The sequence below is a fragment of the Chelonoidis abingdonii genome, chromosome 26, assembly GCF_003597395.2.
Source record: "Chelonoidis abingdonii isolate Lonesome George chromosome 26, CheloAbing_2.0, whole genome shotgun sequence".
NCBI lineage: Eukaryota > Metazoa > Chordata > Testudines > Testudinidae > Chelonoidis > Chelonoidis abingdonii.
The window spans coordinates 6,789,744-6,805,314 of record NC_133794.1 but is presented as its reverse complement, the minus strand read 5'-3'; the positions used below and the strand labels follow the sequence as shown (position 1 = coordinate 6,805,314).

The 15,571-nt window shown below is 49.5% G+C and overlaps 2 protein-coding genes across 3 annotated transcripts; one reads left to right on the top strand and one right to left on the bottom strand.

Moving 5' to 3' along the window:
* Nucleotides 1-770: 770 nt before the first annotated feature.
* On the bottom strand, nt 771-9,242 carry FBXL12 (F-box and leucine rich repeat protein 12). 2 transcript variants are annotated; one of them, XM_075061041.1, is made up of 3 exons: nt 9,118-9,242; nt 8,842-8,914; nt 4,444-8,225 (listed from the first exon to the last, which is right to left on the bottom strand). In XM_075061041.1, exons 1-3 carry the CDS (start codon nt 9,213-9,215, stop codon nt 7,452-7,454), a joined length of 945 nt encoding a protein of 314 aa, XP_074917142.1. In that variant the 5' UTR covers nt 9,216-9,242; the 3' UTR covers nt 4,444-7,451. The 2 variants fall into 2 exon arrangements, 1 of the variants encoding a protein (XP_074917142.1); XR_004373918.2 differs by lacking the exons at nt 4,444-8,225; nt 9,118-9,242 and adding an exon at nt 771-841 and having other exon boundaries at nt 8,842-8,925.
* Nucleotides 9,243-9,338: 96 nt separating this feature from the next.
* UBL5 (ubiquitin like 5) lies at nt 9,339-13,779 on the top strand. The gene is made up of 5 exons (XM_075061043.1): nt 9,339-9,361; nt 10,283-10,347; nt 11,311-11,394; nt 12,870-12,907; nt 13,502-13,779. Exons 2-5 carry the CDS (start codon nt 10,292-10,294, stop codon nt 13,543-13,545), a joined length of 222 nt encoding a protein of 73 aa, XP_074917144.1. The 5' UTR covers nt 9,339-9,361; nt 10,283-10,291; the 3' UTR covers nt 13,546-13,779.
* The last annotated feature ends 1,792 nt before the right edge of the window (nt 13,780-15,571 follow it).

Sequence of the window (15,571 nt, the reverse complement as noted above, 5' to 3'; positions counted from 1 at the left end):
AGGACACAGACCAAGGTTTCGGCTTGAGTCGGTGTGCTGGGGAGACAGAGCAGCAGCTAAATAATAAAATAAAATATAGAGAGTTTCCAGGAGGGATTCTTACCAGCCCAAAGGAAGCAGCAGAGGTAAAGCAGCAAGAACATCAGAAGCTCGTAGGGTCTCAATAATTCAGGACATCTCTCAGGCAGCAATCGTTATCGTGAGGGGTTTCAAAAAACGGGGTACGCTCAAAAATAAAACGAGAGTGGAGAAAGGACCCCCAGAACCCCTGGCTGATAGACCAGGCAGCAATGCAGGACCTTTTGATCTTGTTTAAAACATTGTCTGTTTTTACAGCAAACTCAGCAGTGTCCGCCAGTACTTCTGATAGGCTCCCTCTGTCACAGGGAGGAGAGGGGGCAGGACCAAAAAATGTAGGGAGAAAACCACAGACATGGTCTGGCAGAGTCCTGTGCAGTAGGTGACTCAAAAAGCACATGAGGCCTATGACTCATGCCCAAGATCTTTAAACACAAGAGGTTTGCAGTCTGGACATTGCCTACCTACACGAGCCCAGTTTAACAAGGTTGAAACAGGACTAACCCTTTGAACAGGCAGTGGCCCACTTAGCACAAGGGGCCATCCCTGTCCCTTTGAGAAGGGCAGTGGCCCTGGTAAACAACTTAACAGCCAGGGAAGGGGCGGCCACAGGAGGAGAACAAAATGGAGTATGGGGACAGCTGTACGAAAACAAAATGGAATAGGGGGATAGCTGTAACAGACACACAGTAGATTTCACCACACGGGTTCAGTGCCTTCCAGGTCTGTTGTTTGATCTGAAAGCTTCTTGCACAACCTATACCTGGAAAGGAGGAAAACAGCCGATTAGACAAATTTGTTGTTTATATAAAAACACAGGCCTGTGATTGGAGGCTTAACTGAGAAGTTAGCCCATCTGATGTATTTTCCAGACCACAAGTCGATGAATACGCTAGGGAATTCACCAATTCAGCAGCTGTGTGTCACTCTCTTCTCATGCACCTGCCTGACAAGCAGACAGTCTTGCCAGGGAAGAAATGACAATTTGAATCAAAATCACAGGCCAGTGGGTTGCAGGGGCATTCAGAGAGAGCAAGCTGGATCTGGTGATACTGCGAATGCTAGACCTTTCACTGGGCCTACGTCATGGCATCTATTCACTGTGATTAACGTTAGTCATAAAGTCATCACATGTACTTCTGTATTCTAAGCAGGCCCGGCTGGCTCTTCCGTCCAGTGGCAGAGGCTGCCCAGCTGTTAAAGTTTAATTGACCCAAGGAAGCTATTGTATAGGTATGTACAGCACCTATCTATAAATCCAAAAACTAGTTGTTGTTAAGAGACGTCTCACTACGGAGCTCACATTTGTCACAATCCTCTCCTCTGGAGTCAATTTTTAAAATATATTTAGGATGCTTCCTGGGTGTGACACTGCACCCCATATTCTTCACAGTGATACGATGATATGATTATGACATAATTATGATGTGCTTGTGCAAGTCATGTGAGGGGTCATTTGAAAAGTGATGATTTGTGTGCATGTATCATTTTTAAGAAAACATAAGAATGGCCATACTGGGTCAGACCAAAGGTCCATCCAGCAGTATCCTGTCTACTGATAGTGGCCAATGCCAGGTACCCCAGAGGGGGTGAACCTAGCAGGTAATGATCAAGTGATCTCTCTCCTGCCATCCATCTTCACCCTCTGACAAACAGAGGCTAAGGACACTATTCCTTACCCAGCCTGGCTCATAGCCATTAAAAGACTTAACCTCCCTGAATTTATCCAGTTCACTTTTAAACTATGTTATAGTCTGAGCCTTCACAACCTCCTCAGGTAAGGAGCTCCACAAGTTGACTGTGCACTGTGTGAAGAACTTACTTTTATTTGTTTTAAACCTGCTGCCTATTAATTTCATTTGGGGAGCCCTAGTTCTTATATTATGGGAACAAGTAAATAACTTTTCCTTAGTCTCTTTCTCAACACCATTCATGATTTTATATACCTCTATCATATCCCTCCTTGGTCTCTTTTCCAAGCTGAAGAGTCCTAGCCTCTTTAATCTCTCCTCATATGGGACCCATTCCAAACCCCTAATCATTTTAGTTGCCCTTCTCTGAACCTTTTCTAATGCCAGTATATCTTTTTTGAGATAAGGAGACCACATCCGTACACAGTATTCGAGATGTGAGCATACCATGGATTTATATAAGGGCAATAAGATATTCTCCGTCTTACTCGCTATCCTTTTTGAATGATTCCTAACATCCTGTTTGCTTGTTTGCCTGCCGCTGCACACTGTGTGGATGTCTTCAGAGAACTATCCACGATGACTCCAAGATCTCTTTCCTGATTAGTTGTAGCTAAATTAGCCCCCATCATACTGTATGTATAGTTGGGGTTATTTTTTCCAAGGTGCATACTTTACATTTATCCACATTAAATTTCATTTGCCATTTTGTTGCCCAATCACTTAGTTTTGTGAGATCTTTCTGAAGTTCTTCACAGTCTGTTCTGGTCTGACCATCTTGAGCAGTTTGAATCATCTGCAAACTTTGCCACACTTTTTATCCCTTTCTCCAGATCATTTATGAATAAGTTAAATAGGATTGGTCCTATGACTGACCCTTGGGGAACACCATTAGTTATTCCTCTCCATTCTGAAAATTTACCATTTATTCCTACCCTTTGTTCTCTGTCTTTTAACCAGTTCTCAATCCATGAAAGGATCTTAACTCTTATCCCATGACAACTTAGTGCTCTCAGACCTCAGAAAAGGTGTTGGTTGATATAGACAGCAGGATGGTGGCCATGGAAGTTAGAATCCGCTAAGGAGTGTGTAACAACTCACCTGCCAAATCAACCAGCCCTGAAAATGGATGGTGCTGGATCGTTGGGGCCATAACCAGCCATCGCCGACAATGAGAGCCGCAGGGGCTACGCCGCAACAAGAAGGAGGGATGCTGTTGTGCGCCTTGAAGCCTAGGGCGTGGGCCTGGGTGGAGCAGCCACAGGTGCAGATCTTGGTGATAGTAGCAAATATTCAAACAAGAACTTTGAAGGCCGAAGTGGAGAAGGGTTCCATGTGAACAGCAGTTGAACATGGGTCAGTCGGTCCTAAGAGATAGACGAGCGCCATTCCGAAGGGACGGGCGTTGGCCTCTGTTGCCCTCAGCCGATCAAAAGGCAGCTGGGATCAGATCCCTGAATCCAGAGCGGCAATCGGCGCCACAAGGTGTCCAATGTGGTAACGCAATCGATCTTGGAAAAGCCAGCGGGAGTCCCGGGGAGAGTTCTCTTTTCTTTGTGAAGGGCAGGGCACCCCAGAATGGTTTCACCATGAGAGAGGGGCCCAAGCCTTGGAAAGCATCACAGTTCCGGCGGTGTCTGGTGAGCTCTCATTGGCTCTTGAAAATCCAGGGAGATGGTGTAAATCTCACGCTGAGCCATACCCGTATCTGCAGCAGGACTCAAGGTGAACAGCCTCTGGCATGTTAGAACAATGGAGGTAAGGGAAGTCAGCAAGCTGGATCCATAACTTCGGGATACGGATTGGCCATAAGGGCTGGGGCACAAAGTGGGGCTAGGCACGACCCTAGACCCAAGCCAAGCCCTTCCTGTGAATTGCCCCAGCTGCGGTGGATGTCGCTTGCCTCTCCCCCTCCTTGGAGATGGGGAGGGCACTCTGCCTTGGCCAGCGCCTAGCAGCTGATTTAGAACTGGTGGGGACCAGGAGAATCCAACAGTTTAATTAAAACAAAGCATCAGGAAGGCCCGTGGTGGGTGTTGACACGATGTGATTTTGTATCTGAAATTATGAATATTGACTATGTAGCTGTATTTCAAATGTAGTTACACCTGGATAATGCCCATTAGACAAGATGCTTTCAGTCTAGAAATGGGGCAGTGGTGGATTAGCCACTGGGCCTATGGGGCCCTGGCCAACTGGGGGTCCCTAGAAACTCTATGCCCCAACCCCACTCCCTGGCAGCAGCACTGGGTGGGCAGGGTGGACACGGCAGGGGAAGCTGGAGGGATGGGGGGCAGGGGGATCTCTTGCACTGGGACCCCCGCTGTGGCCCCAGAACTGGAGGAGCTCTTGCTACCTGCCGCAGCCTCAGGGCTGGGGGAGCTCTCATGCCCTGCTGTAGCCTTGGGTCCTGGTGGCGGGAGCGGGGGCAAGAGACAGACCTTTTCTGGTCTTGGGGGCATGGGGGGGCATGGAGAAAGTAGCAAACAGATTGTGGGGCTGCACTGGGGAGGGGGGGTGGAATGGGGAACACTAGGTAGAACAGGAGCAGGGCCCCAGGCAAAGGAGGAAGAGGTGGGTCTCTCCATACAACACAAGCAGTATCACTAATCTGTTAAAAACCACAAGTCGACTATTGCCACATTTCAGTCAAAACCTGACAGCATGAGACGACTTTACAGATCTAAAAGGATTTTTATTTTATAAATAAATTTTACATTTGATTACAGAAAACAACTCAGCAGATTCAAAACCTCAGTGTGTCCCAGAATGGAAACTTCATAACAGCCACCGTTTTAATGTCAGCCAAAACTTGCTAACACGAACTCAGGGCTTTGTAACAGCAGCAGATGAGGGAATATTTAAACAATGGAAGGCACAAGCAGCCATGCACAGCAATGTAACCCAACAAACCAGGTGCAGCATCTGGCTGCTGGTGGCCTGCTAATATTACTCAACTATAATACCTGAGATCTACGGTCTAGTTATTTGCATACATTTGGGTCTGGTCTATGCTACAGTTAGGTCAATGCAAGGTGCCTTACGTCGATCTTATTCGGTCAGCATCTACCCCATGATGGTGCTCCTGACAAAGTAAATCACCCGCTACATCAACTTAATAATTCCACCTCCACAAGAGGTGTAGCACTTAAGTCGACATAGTTACCGACGCAGTGTCAGTGTAGACACTGTGTTAATTACATCAACTTTAATGGCCTCCAGGAGGCGTCCCACAATACTACCACTCTAGTCACTGTTTTGAACTCCACTGTACGGTGGCCAGGTACTCGTCACATATCTTTTCAATTCATTTCCTGTTTGGAGAGCTCACCTAGCATCTGCCCAATTGACCATGCTGGTTCCACGCAGCAAACACACTCCTGCCTTGAGTACACAGGAGGTGGTAGATCTCCTGGGTCTCTGGGGAGAAGCAGCTGTGTTGGCACAGCTCCAATCCAGCCATAGAAATGTAGATATCTATGGACAGATGGCTTGGGACAAGGTGAAGAAGGGCTACAAGAGGGAAACACAGCAGGACCACATGAAAATCAAGGAGCTGCGGCAGCACACCAGAAGGCAAGGGAGGAAAACAGTTGCTCTGGTGCAGAGCCACAGATATGCTGCTTCTAAAGGAGCTGCAAGGCATCCTTGGCGGCGACCCCACCACCACCCCAAGGGCCCTGTGGATACTTTGGAGGAGTCAGAGTCATGCACCACTGGCATGAACCCTGAATACAAAGTGTTGGGCGAGGAACAGGAGGAGGAGTTTGGGGGACAGGTGATTGGGGGATCCAGTGGTGTCTTCCTGACACAGGAGCAGTTGAGCCACTCCCTATCATCCAGCACTGGCAAGCCTGATTCAGGGAAAGGAACCTCTGGTAAGTAGGACATTTGCTTCAGTATTGCAGGCGCACATCTGTTCAAGTTTTTTAATCAGGTTAGAAGAGATAGTGAAATAGCCAATAGAGGTAGAGTTGCTATCTGCTTCTCATTCCCCTATACAGTTAGACAGAGGGGACCCTGAGAACAGTTTGTTTATGTGCATTGGGATGTCCCGTGCACCTTCCAGAGATCTCAAGGAAACTTTCCTGGAGATAGGTTGCAATCCTCTGCTGAAGATTTCTGGGGATGGCTGCCTTACTAGGACACTTTCCCACAACACTCAGCAATTAATTTGACAGGCATCATTGCAGCACACGGACTAACAGCAGCCGGAAGCGTGCAGGAGCCGTTTCCTTTCTGCCTCCATTACCCTCAGGAGCAAGATATACGCTAAAGTCTCCACTGCCTGTGGGAAACGGTGACAGTATTCAGCTCAACTGCCCCATCTGCTTATACTGGTGCCCGTGAGCTACCCCAAGTTATTGTCCCAACTCGCTCCGCTCCCCCGGGACATACTCATCACGCCTGGGACTGCTGCCCAGCTCTATGGATCCCAAGAAGACGGGAGAATGTTGTGCTTGCAATTTGTGGGGCCGTGAATGCAATCACAATAGTACCTCCGTCCACTGTTTCTTTTGCAACTGCAAATGTGGCCTTGACGGTCTCTCCATCCACCCTGAAAGAGCGACTGGCCCAGATAAGCAGGAGAAAGAAGAGGACAAGGGAAGACATGTTGCAGGAGGTCCTGTAAGGTTCTGCTGTGTCAGATTCCAGGCTTGGAGGGTGACGCTCAGGGACAGAATGCAGAGTGATAGCAAGGACAGGAAAAACGGACAGGTAGAGATGATGGTGCTGCTCAAGGAGCAAACACACACGCTGCGATCTCTGACTGAACTTCAGGCTGAATAGATGTGTGTTTGCCTCCCCGTGCAGCACACAGACAAATGCATTCCAGAATTTTCTTATACTTCCCCCTCCCCCCACATTCCACGTATCCTTGGGGTCGCAGCAGAACCCCTACCACTCCATCCTGAAGGACAGGACACAATCACAGTCACATATGCACTGACCTGTGTGGCACATGGTTGGTGTCTGTGTTTGTGAAATGGACATGATGGGTTCTTTCCCCTTAAAGGTTCTGTTCCCTGCATTTAAAATGTGTGTTTGCACAATCCTTTGTCCACTTCCTACTAGGGATGTTTTGGAGTATGCTCACAGCACAGTAATGTGGTTAATGCCTTTTGATCTGAGTTAAATTTTATCTAGAGTCCAAGATCTGGGCAGCCAAACACTTCTGTGCATCAGGATGACAGCTGACCTGCTCCCTTGTGCTTGGGGATAATTAACCTGTTGCCTGATGTTTAATGTGAGACGAGGTTAAACTTAAGAGAGAACCTCCAGCTGCCAAACTGCATCTAATTTAAATAAGCTCATAGGACCACTGGTCCTCATATGCCACGTTTTGTCCGGGCCTTGTTATTTTCTTAGTAGAAGGTGAGAGATCACTTCAGGAGCCCAGCCAAGCAGATTGCAGAACTGAATTTCTGCTGGCCTGTTTTCAGGTGATACAAGCTGTCAGGATGGTCCTCGTCCTACACTGCTCACCTCATTGTTTTAGCCAGAGAAAATTCTGCCTCCAGACAGATAAATGCAACTGCCACTGGGAGTACAACCCTGCCCAGAAGAAGCAATTCTGGGAGTTATTTCAGGGGGTGAACACCCCACATCTCACCCTCACGTGTTCCATACAACTCCCCCCATTGTTAACATTTTGTCTCAGAATGCGTGTCAGGAAGCACACTAGAAACGGCAGTTGGGCAAACTTGCCTGAATTTTATGTACTGTCTGGTCTTCAAAGTCAATCCCATCTAAACTGAGATTCCTTAACTGGGGGAGTGCCTGGCACACAGCAACAATGGCATCAGGGGAAAGCTTAAACCTGGACTCGAGGTGGAGGGTTTCCAAGCACTTCAAGGCTGCTAAACAAGCCAGGCCTGCATCTGTTAAGGAACAAGTATCACTGAATTCCAAAGAGCGGAGCTGTTTCATGTGACGCCCAATGAAATGAACAGCAGCATCTGTAATGACACATTTGCGCAGGACCAGGCATTCCAGGTCTTCCAGATATGGGGCTGCTCTCTGAATTCCTGCATCCGTCAGCCGGTAGGTTCCAGAGAGGGTCAGCGTCCTTAGGCTGGTCTGAGATGATACGTTAAGCAGATGCTGATCAGAAAAGGCAGACACATTATGGATCATGAGATGCTGCAGTTGTGGCAGGTCTCTGGGAGTCTCTGGAGATGCAGATCTTTGGAACCACACAGCAGGGATCTCACACTGGCTCAGCTTCATGCTCTTTAGAGAAGACGGTATACAGTCATATGGGAGACGACGGAGGTCAGCCTGGGTCAGGCAGAGGTGATAGAGGCTGGGACACTGCTTTCCTAGTGCCTGCAGCAGCGCTGGGGAAAGGAACTCATGCTTTCTCATTGAGTAGAGAGCTCCTCTCACTTTCAGTACCCTCAGGCTATTGCGCAGGTACTGCCTTAGCAGGTGCCACAGGATCCTGGAGCTGAGCTGAGCACAAGAGAGCAAGCAACACACCACTTAGCACCTTCACAAGACACGTAACAAACTCAAGAGAAGCAGTAAATGAGCAAGGAAAGGCCCATCCCTGCTCTTCTTCATATACCTCTTTCCCACTCATCTTAAAGGAAGATACTCCACCCCCTTAGCTCCTCTTACCCTGACTGCTGCAGCTCCTTTCCCTGTGAGCAACCTCAGTCCCTGCTCTCCACACTCCAGCTGTAGCTGTCTTCTCCTCCACATACACAGTCTCTGTCCTCAGACATCATCCCTGACTCCAAGGAGCTGCTTAAAACAACCCTCCTGGTTTTAAATGCTCTTCAGAAACTGGTCCAGCTGATCTCATGGCCTCTCTGCTCATCTAACACTAGCCTCCTATACACAGCTCCCTCCCCCAATGCCCCATATGTGCAAGATCTGCTCTGGGATATCCTCACTGTTCCTCTCCTCTTCCTTCTCTTCTCTCATTCACCATCTCATGCTGAATCCCAGATGTAGGCGCCCGGTCCCCATAGGCCCGTGTCCCTTCCCCTGGGACAGCATTTACCAGCCCCTTGGAGCGAGCTCGAGTGGGAGACATGCTGCAGGGACACAGCTGGGCTGGTACCTTGTAGGGCATTAAATCCACAAATCTCCAGAGCATCTTGTCCTGCACCAGCCTGCGCCAGCGTCTGCAGACCCTGTGGGAACAGCAGCAGGGCACGTTACAACCCCAGAGCAGCAGCCACGCTCGGGGGGGGCACAGGGAACGAGCTCACCCACGGGGGGGCACGGAGGAGCCCCCTGTCCAGGGGCCCTGACCGAGCCACCCTGGTGGGGGAGGGGCCGGGGGGGGAGGGGGGCGGACATGGACCGGAGCCGGGGGGGCGGGCCGCGCCCGCACTGGCCCCGAGCAGCCGCTCGTTGCAGCGCAAAGCAGCCCCAGAATCTCCAGCAGGAGGGAGTCGGGCACAGCGCCCCAAGACCAGCGGCCGCCTCCATCACCAGGCACTTTCCGCTTCCGGCGTCAGCCCAGCCCGGCCACACCGACTTCCTGCCGCTAGCAGCGCACGTCCGCTTCCGGGGTCAGCCTCAGCATCTCCCTCGGCCTGCCAGGTGAGCGGCAACGCGCGGGAGGGGCAGCGGCGGTGGGTGATCGGGGGGCGGGGGGCCCGTGCCCGGGAGCGGGTCGGTCGGTGGGGCCTCCCGGCCTCAGCTGGGGGTCACCCTGTCCCGCTCTCACCGCGCTGGGGGTCAGCCTGCCCCCTCCCCGCCTCGCCCCAATTCCCCCCAGCTCCGGGGGTGCCCCCACTCCTACCCCCTCCCCGCAGCTGGGCCTCCCCCGACGCCTGGGGGTCAGCCTGCCCCCTCCCGCTCTCAGCCCCAAATCCCAGCCGGGTTCAGTATCCAGGGGTTCCGTTTCAGTAACACAAGGCATAACCGGCTCGAGGCCCCACCCAGTGACCTGGGACGCTTACATACCACACCCCCCTGGGCGCCTCTAGGAGGCAATACTTCCCCTCTTGCAAGCACGGAGTCTGAGTGTAACAAAATCTTTTTAATAAAGGAAGGAATCAATGTGGCATCCCATTGGAGAAACACCACAAACGGTTATAATACAAACCATAAACAAAAACCCACCTCCAAGTACGTTTGGCAATGTCCTTTTCCCCTTAGGGTCTTAAGTCCAATCACCCCAAAGTCCAACAACCCAAAAGTCTCTGGTCAGTGCCACCCCATAATTCAAGAGTTTATCTGTAGAGTTTACCCCCCAAGCCTGGGTGGAAATGAGGGGGAAAGTCCACACAGGGTGTCAAGGGGCACCTTACATGGGCCAGGGCCAACTGCTCCGCCTCTCCATGAAGTTCTGCTGCCGCCTTCACCACAACTAGCTCCACCACACCAGCTGTGCTTCCTCCCTCCCCCCACTCCTACCGCCTTCCCCCTGCTGGGCCCGCCCCCCGACCGCCTGGGGGTCAGCCTGCCCCATCCCTGCTCTCAGCCCCAATTCTCCCCAGCTCCGGGGGTCGCCCCGTTCGCCACCCCTAATGCCTCTCACTTCCCCCCAGGCAAGCAGGATGATCGAAGTTGTCTGCAATGACCGGCTGGGCAAGAAAGTGCGAGTCAAATGCAAGTATCCTCCGGAGGGGATGCTGGGGGTACAGCCTGCGGGAGCCTTGGGGCGTCTGGGAAGGGGAGCGTCCATCAGCGCCCTTTCCTTTCCTAGCAAGAGCACCGTATCCCTGGGAGACGCCTGTCACGGAGTCCCTGGGTGATGTGCTGGAACTGCTCCCTACAAAGCTAGGCAGGACTTTGGGGAGCCTCCTCTCCCTCAGAGCAGACTGGCTCCAGGACAAGAAGCACACATGGCTTCACCTTCCTGGGTCTGATCTTGGAGCATTCAGAATATGCCCCTCCGTGCACTTCCCACAGTGAGTCCGCCCTGGCAGGGTCCTGGGGAAGCCAGAGGGTCCTGCACCCCCACTTTGCAGTCAGATGTGACTCTCAGCCCGCCAGTAAAATAGAGATTTATTCGGTGACAGGAACATGGTCTAAAACAGAGCTTGTAGGTACAGAGAACAGGACTCCTTAGCTGGGTCCATTTTGGGGGGCAGTGAGCTAGACACCGACATCTGCTTCTCACTCCATGTCCCCAACCAGCCCCAAACTGACTCACTCTCCAGCCTCTCTTGTGGACTTTGTGCCTTTCCCAGGCCAGGAGGTTGCCTGATTCCTTTGTTCTCCAGTACCTTTAGCTATCACCTTGCATGGGGGAAAGGCTCCGGCCATTAGTTGCCAGTATATAGAGTGTCGCCCTTTGCTCTGCAACAATTACACCCCCTTATCCCACCACCTAGAGACTTAAGAAAGGCATAGGGGAAACTGAGGCACCCCCACAGTATTCAAAGGAAACGTTAAGAACAGTCCCACTTCGTCACAACGCCGCAGTGGGTGTCTGTAATGTGACAGGTGAGGAAGGCAAGTATAAATGTGTAGCTCCTTGCAGGGGAGGGGGATTCTGGCCCTGGTCAATGTTGCATTGTCCAGGTGCTCAATTTGTGGGTGCGAATGTAGTTTCCTTAACCCTGTTGCTCAGCACTGAGGACACGATCGGTGACCTGAAGAAACTCATTGCGGCTCAGACTGGGACCCGCTGGGACAAAATTGTGCTGAAGAAATGGTAAGTAGGTGAATTAAACGCAGGGGCAAGGGAAGGAAACACCTTAGCACAGGAGTGGCCAGCCTGAGAAGGAGCCAGAATTCACCAATGTACATTGCTAAAGAACCACCGTAACATGTCAGCAGCCCTCCATCAGCTCCCCCAGCCCACTCCCAGCATCTCCCACCCACTGGCAGCCCCACTGATCAGCGCCACCTCCTCCCTCCCCACACCTCCCAATCAGCTGTTTCGTGGTGTGCAGGAGGCTGTGGGGGGGAGGAGTGAGAGTACAGCAGGCCCAGGAAGGCGTGCAGTGGGGGCAGGGCCTGTGGCAGAGCCAGGGGTTGAGCAGTGAGAACCCCTGGGCACATTGGAAAGTTGGCACCTGTAGCTCCAGCCCTGGAGTTGGTGCCTATACAAGGAGCCACATATTAACTTCTGAAGAGATGCATGTTGGCCACCCCAACCTTAGCAGGCTTGATACACTGGGACTCCCTGGAGCTACAGATTTCAGTCCCAAGCAGGGTCATTTTAGCTCTTCGTCCTCCCAAGGCAGGTAAACTGAATTCTGTGCACTTCCCTGTATGTGGGTGTGTCTGGTGCAGTCTTTAGCTACAATCCACACCCCTCCCACCACACATACCCAGAGATGGGTGTATTTGAGGTAATGTGTCTCAATAGTTTGTGATGCACTCTGGGATGGAAAACTGTATATGAATGCGAAATCTTAAAGAATGCAATGGAAAGGGTGATCCTAGGGAGAGGGGGCATGAGGTGTAGACTTCCAGTGAGTGTTCATTTAAGATTTCTTTTTAGGTTCTGAATTTGTTAATTCTCAGATGTTTCACTTCTGTACCTTCCCCATTGTCCAATGTTCCTGGGGACTCCACTGACAAACCTCTCACTTAACAAAGTCTCAGAGGCAGGCCAATGGCTCTAAACTTTGTAAAACAAAAGTGTAAATAACTATAAATTATTCTGGATGAATGCTACCGAGTGAGTTTTCCTTCATATTCTCACCTGCAGTGACATTCAGCTCAAGATTTTTACTTGGTTCTCTATCTTTTTTTCAGAATTTCCTGCTGTTCCCCTAATAGGGGATGGCTCACTTGATGATTACATGTTCTGTTCGTTCCCTCTGAAGCATCTGGCATTGGTCACTGTCAGAAGACAGTATACTGGGCTAGATCGGCCTTTGGTCTGACTCTGTATAGCCATTCTAACCTCTATATCTGAAGTTATATATTTAATTCTGTAACTGCACATAGGCAGTCTCTTCCAGTTTCCCTCGGAATTCATGATTGGCATTTGTTAAAAAAACACTGTTTCAGAAACCTGTTTTAACATTTCAGTGATTTTCTAATGTAGTAACTGATACCAGCAAACCTCTGGGCACTATCACAATTGTTCCATTCTTATTGACTACACTTCCTTTTGTTAATTCTTGTATTACACTTCTGTTCTTGACTAACTTCCTTTTTAAAACGTTTGTGCAGGTACACAATCTTCAAGGACCATGTATCACTGGGAGACTGTATCCTTGAACATTAGAATAGTCTGAGTAAACTACAGCTTCTGGGGAAACCCTTTATCTAGTTAAAATAACTGTCACTTACAAGATCCACAACCTAAGTAGTGGAGTGACAGGCACATTATAAACACATAGCTAGACAGAGACCCTTTCTAATCTGACATAGTTGCTTGTCACAAAACAGAGGTCTTGCTTACCTTCTTCGGTATTGGTGACTGATGGTGTTGGCAGGCCATCATAAGATAACTGGTGAATCTTTAGGAAAAAGTCCCTTACTAAATTGAGTGGGGTGGCATATGACGGGGACTAATTTGCTAAGTTAAGATGCTGCTGCTTCTAACGTTGATGCTTGCATCTCATATGACCCATGTTCCCTTCCATAACACTAGCAGTTTAGTTTGTCCATTTGGGACAGAAACACACACCAGTAGTAAAGAGTGAAGGAGAATTCTGTTGTTGAGAATTTGTACAATGTATCAAAGGATTCATTTGCTGCTGTAGTTTATTTTGAATTATTGAGCTGGTAGAAACTTAATGCCTGCTTCCATTTGAGTTTGAGTATTTCCTGTGGAATTCCCCTTAACTCATTCCTTCCAGATGAAATCCACGATGGCATGAACCTGGAGTTATATTATCAGTAGCCTTGACTCTAGCTGCAGTTGCACATGGCAGGCATCACTTTTCTATTTTTTTTCTAATATAAAACTTGTCTATAAACTTTATTTCATGTAAGGTAGAAATTAAAAGCTCAAGTTGTGCATGTAGTTTTATCAGATGTCTTTAGCTTTGATGGCAATAAAACTAGCTGCAAACTTGTAAGAAGGTTGATTTTGTTTTAAAAAATTGTTCGTAATAAAAGTCTCCCGACAACTTCAGTGTCCTGCTACTGGCTTTTTAAGTCAGAAGAAATCTCTCTTCCTCATTAACTGCCACAGGAGCCCTAATTAATAAAGCTGTTTGAAGCAGTGGTGGTGTTCTAGGCCATTTAACTTTCTGGAATAAGATGAATCCATCTGCTGAGAGGGATTCTGTTCTAGTTAGCTTAAGCAGCACAAACCCAAGCAAATGTATCTGTCCTTTAAAAATGAGAAAAATCTAAATTTAAAAAGAAACTTTGCAGTAGTTCTGTGGCTAAGCTGTGATCCAGGCAGGAACATGTGAACAGCAACTCCCATCATGTTTCTTTCTGTAACAGTCTCTGCCCACGCTATGGGCATCCTGTGTTGGTAGATACTATAACCTTGTACATGCTCTGCCCTGTCATTCTCACTGAACGTTCAAACAACCTCTCCCCACCCCCCAAAAATCTTTCTGACCTGTTCATTCAGCTCTGTAAATGTAAATGATTGGCTAGGATCCTGAGAATTTACATCAATGAGACATAATTGGCAGCAAGACTGAGAGGAGAGCAATTGATTAAAAAGCACTTTAACAAATAACAGCGATAGTAATAGACTTCTGAATCCCTTCATTCTTAACCTAGGCCGTCTCCTGGTTTCCACGGTAAAGTCTGGGAAGACTTTTCTCACAGCTGTTATATTTATCCCCTTGAAACCCTTTTCCTGGCTCCTTTAACATAATTTTTAACTAGACCTACCCTGTGCATCCTTGTACCTCTACTGGAATAAGGAATTCTCAGCTGAACAAACTGAAATATCTTCTTAAATTCCTATCTCTTTGCTTGTAGCTGCTTCATCTGCTGGACTTTTGGTGACTTACTTTCTCAGACACCTGTGCTTCACTTTCCTCTATTTTACCTGTAGTGACTTCTCCCCTTGTCTTCTAAATGTTGGTTATTCATCCCTTTGAGCTATTTTTAGTCATCCATCAATGGAGTTCCTTCCTGCTGCTCTGTGTGAGAAACCCTGAAAATATGAAACAATCAAAGATCACCCAGCAGTTCACAAAACGAAAACGGAAACCAAGTTAATGACCAAACAAACATGTATCCCTTGTCCCATGATGCTTTTCATCCTGAATCCAAGATGTTTTTAAGACTTCAAGAGGTTTTAAAACAGGGACAAGTTTTTAAAGTGCTTGTACACAAATGCTAGAAGTCTAAATAAGATGGGTGAGCTAGAGTGCCTTGTGTTAAAGGAGGATATTGATATAACAGGCATCACAGAAACCTGGTGGACTGAGAGCAATCAATGGGACACAATCATTTTGGGGTACAAAATATATCAGAAGGCTAGAACAGGTCGTGCGGGGGAGGAGTGGCACTATATGTGGAAGAAAACGTAGATTCAAATGAAGTAAAAATCTTAAGCAAATCCACATGTTCCACAGAATTGCTATCCTCAAGAAGGCAGCCGCCGCCACCCACCCCCCAGGCCCAGTCAGCCAGCCAGCCCCGCCCATTCCCACAGCCAGACTTAGCCCACAACCCACCACCAGGCCCAGCAAGCCAGCCCAGCCCAACCCCTCCAGCCACCCCACCACCCCAGTGCCCCCCCGCCCAGCAGCAGCCCGCCAGCCCGCCCCCAGCCAGCCCGACCACCCCACACCCACACCACAAGCCCGCACCCCGCCCAGCCACCCCGACACACGCCCCCGCCCCCCAGGCCCAGCCAGCCCCCGACCACCCCCCAGGCCAGGCCAGCCCCAGCAGCCCGCACCCGCCCCCCAGGCCTAGCCACCCCCCCAGCCGGCCAAGCCAGCCCAGGC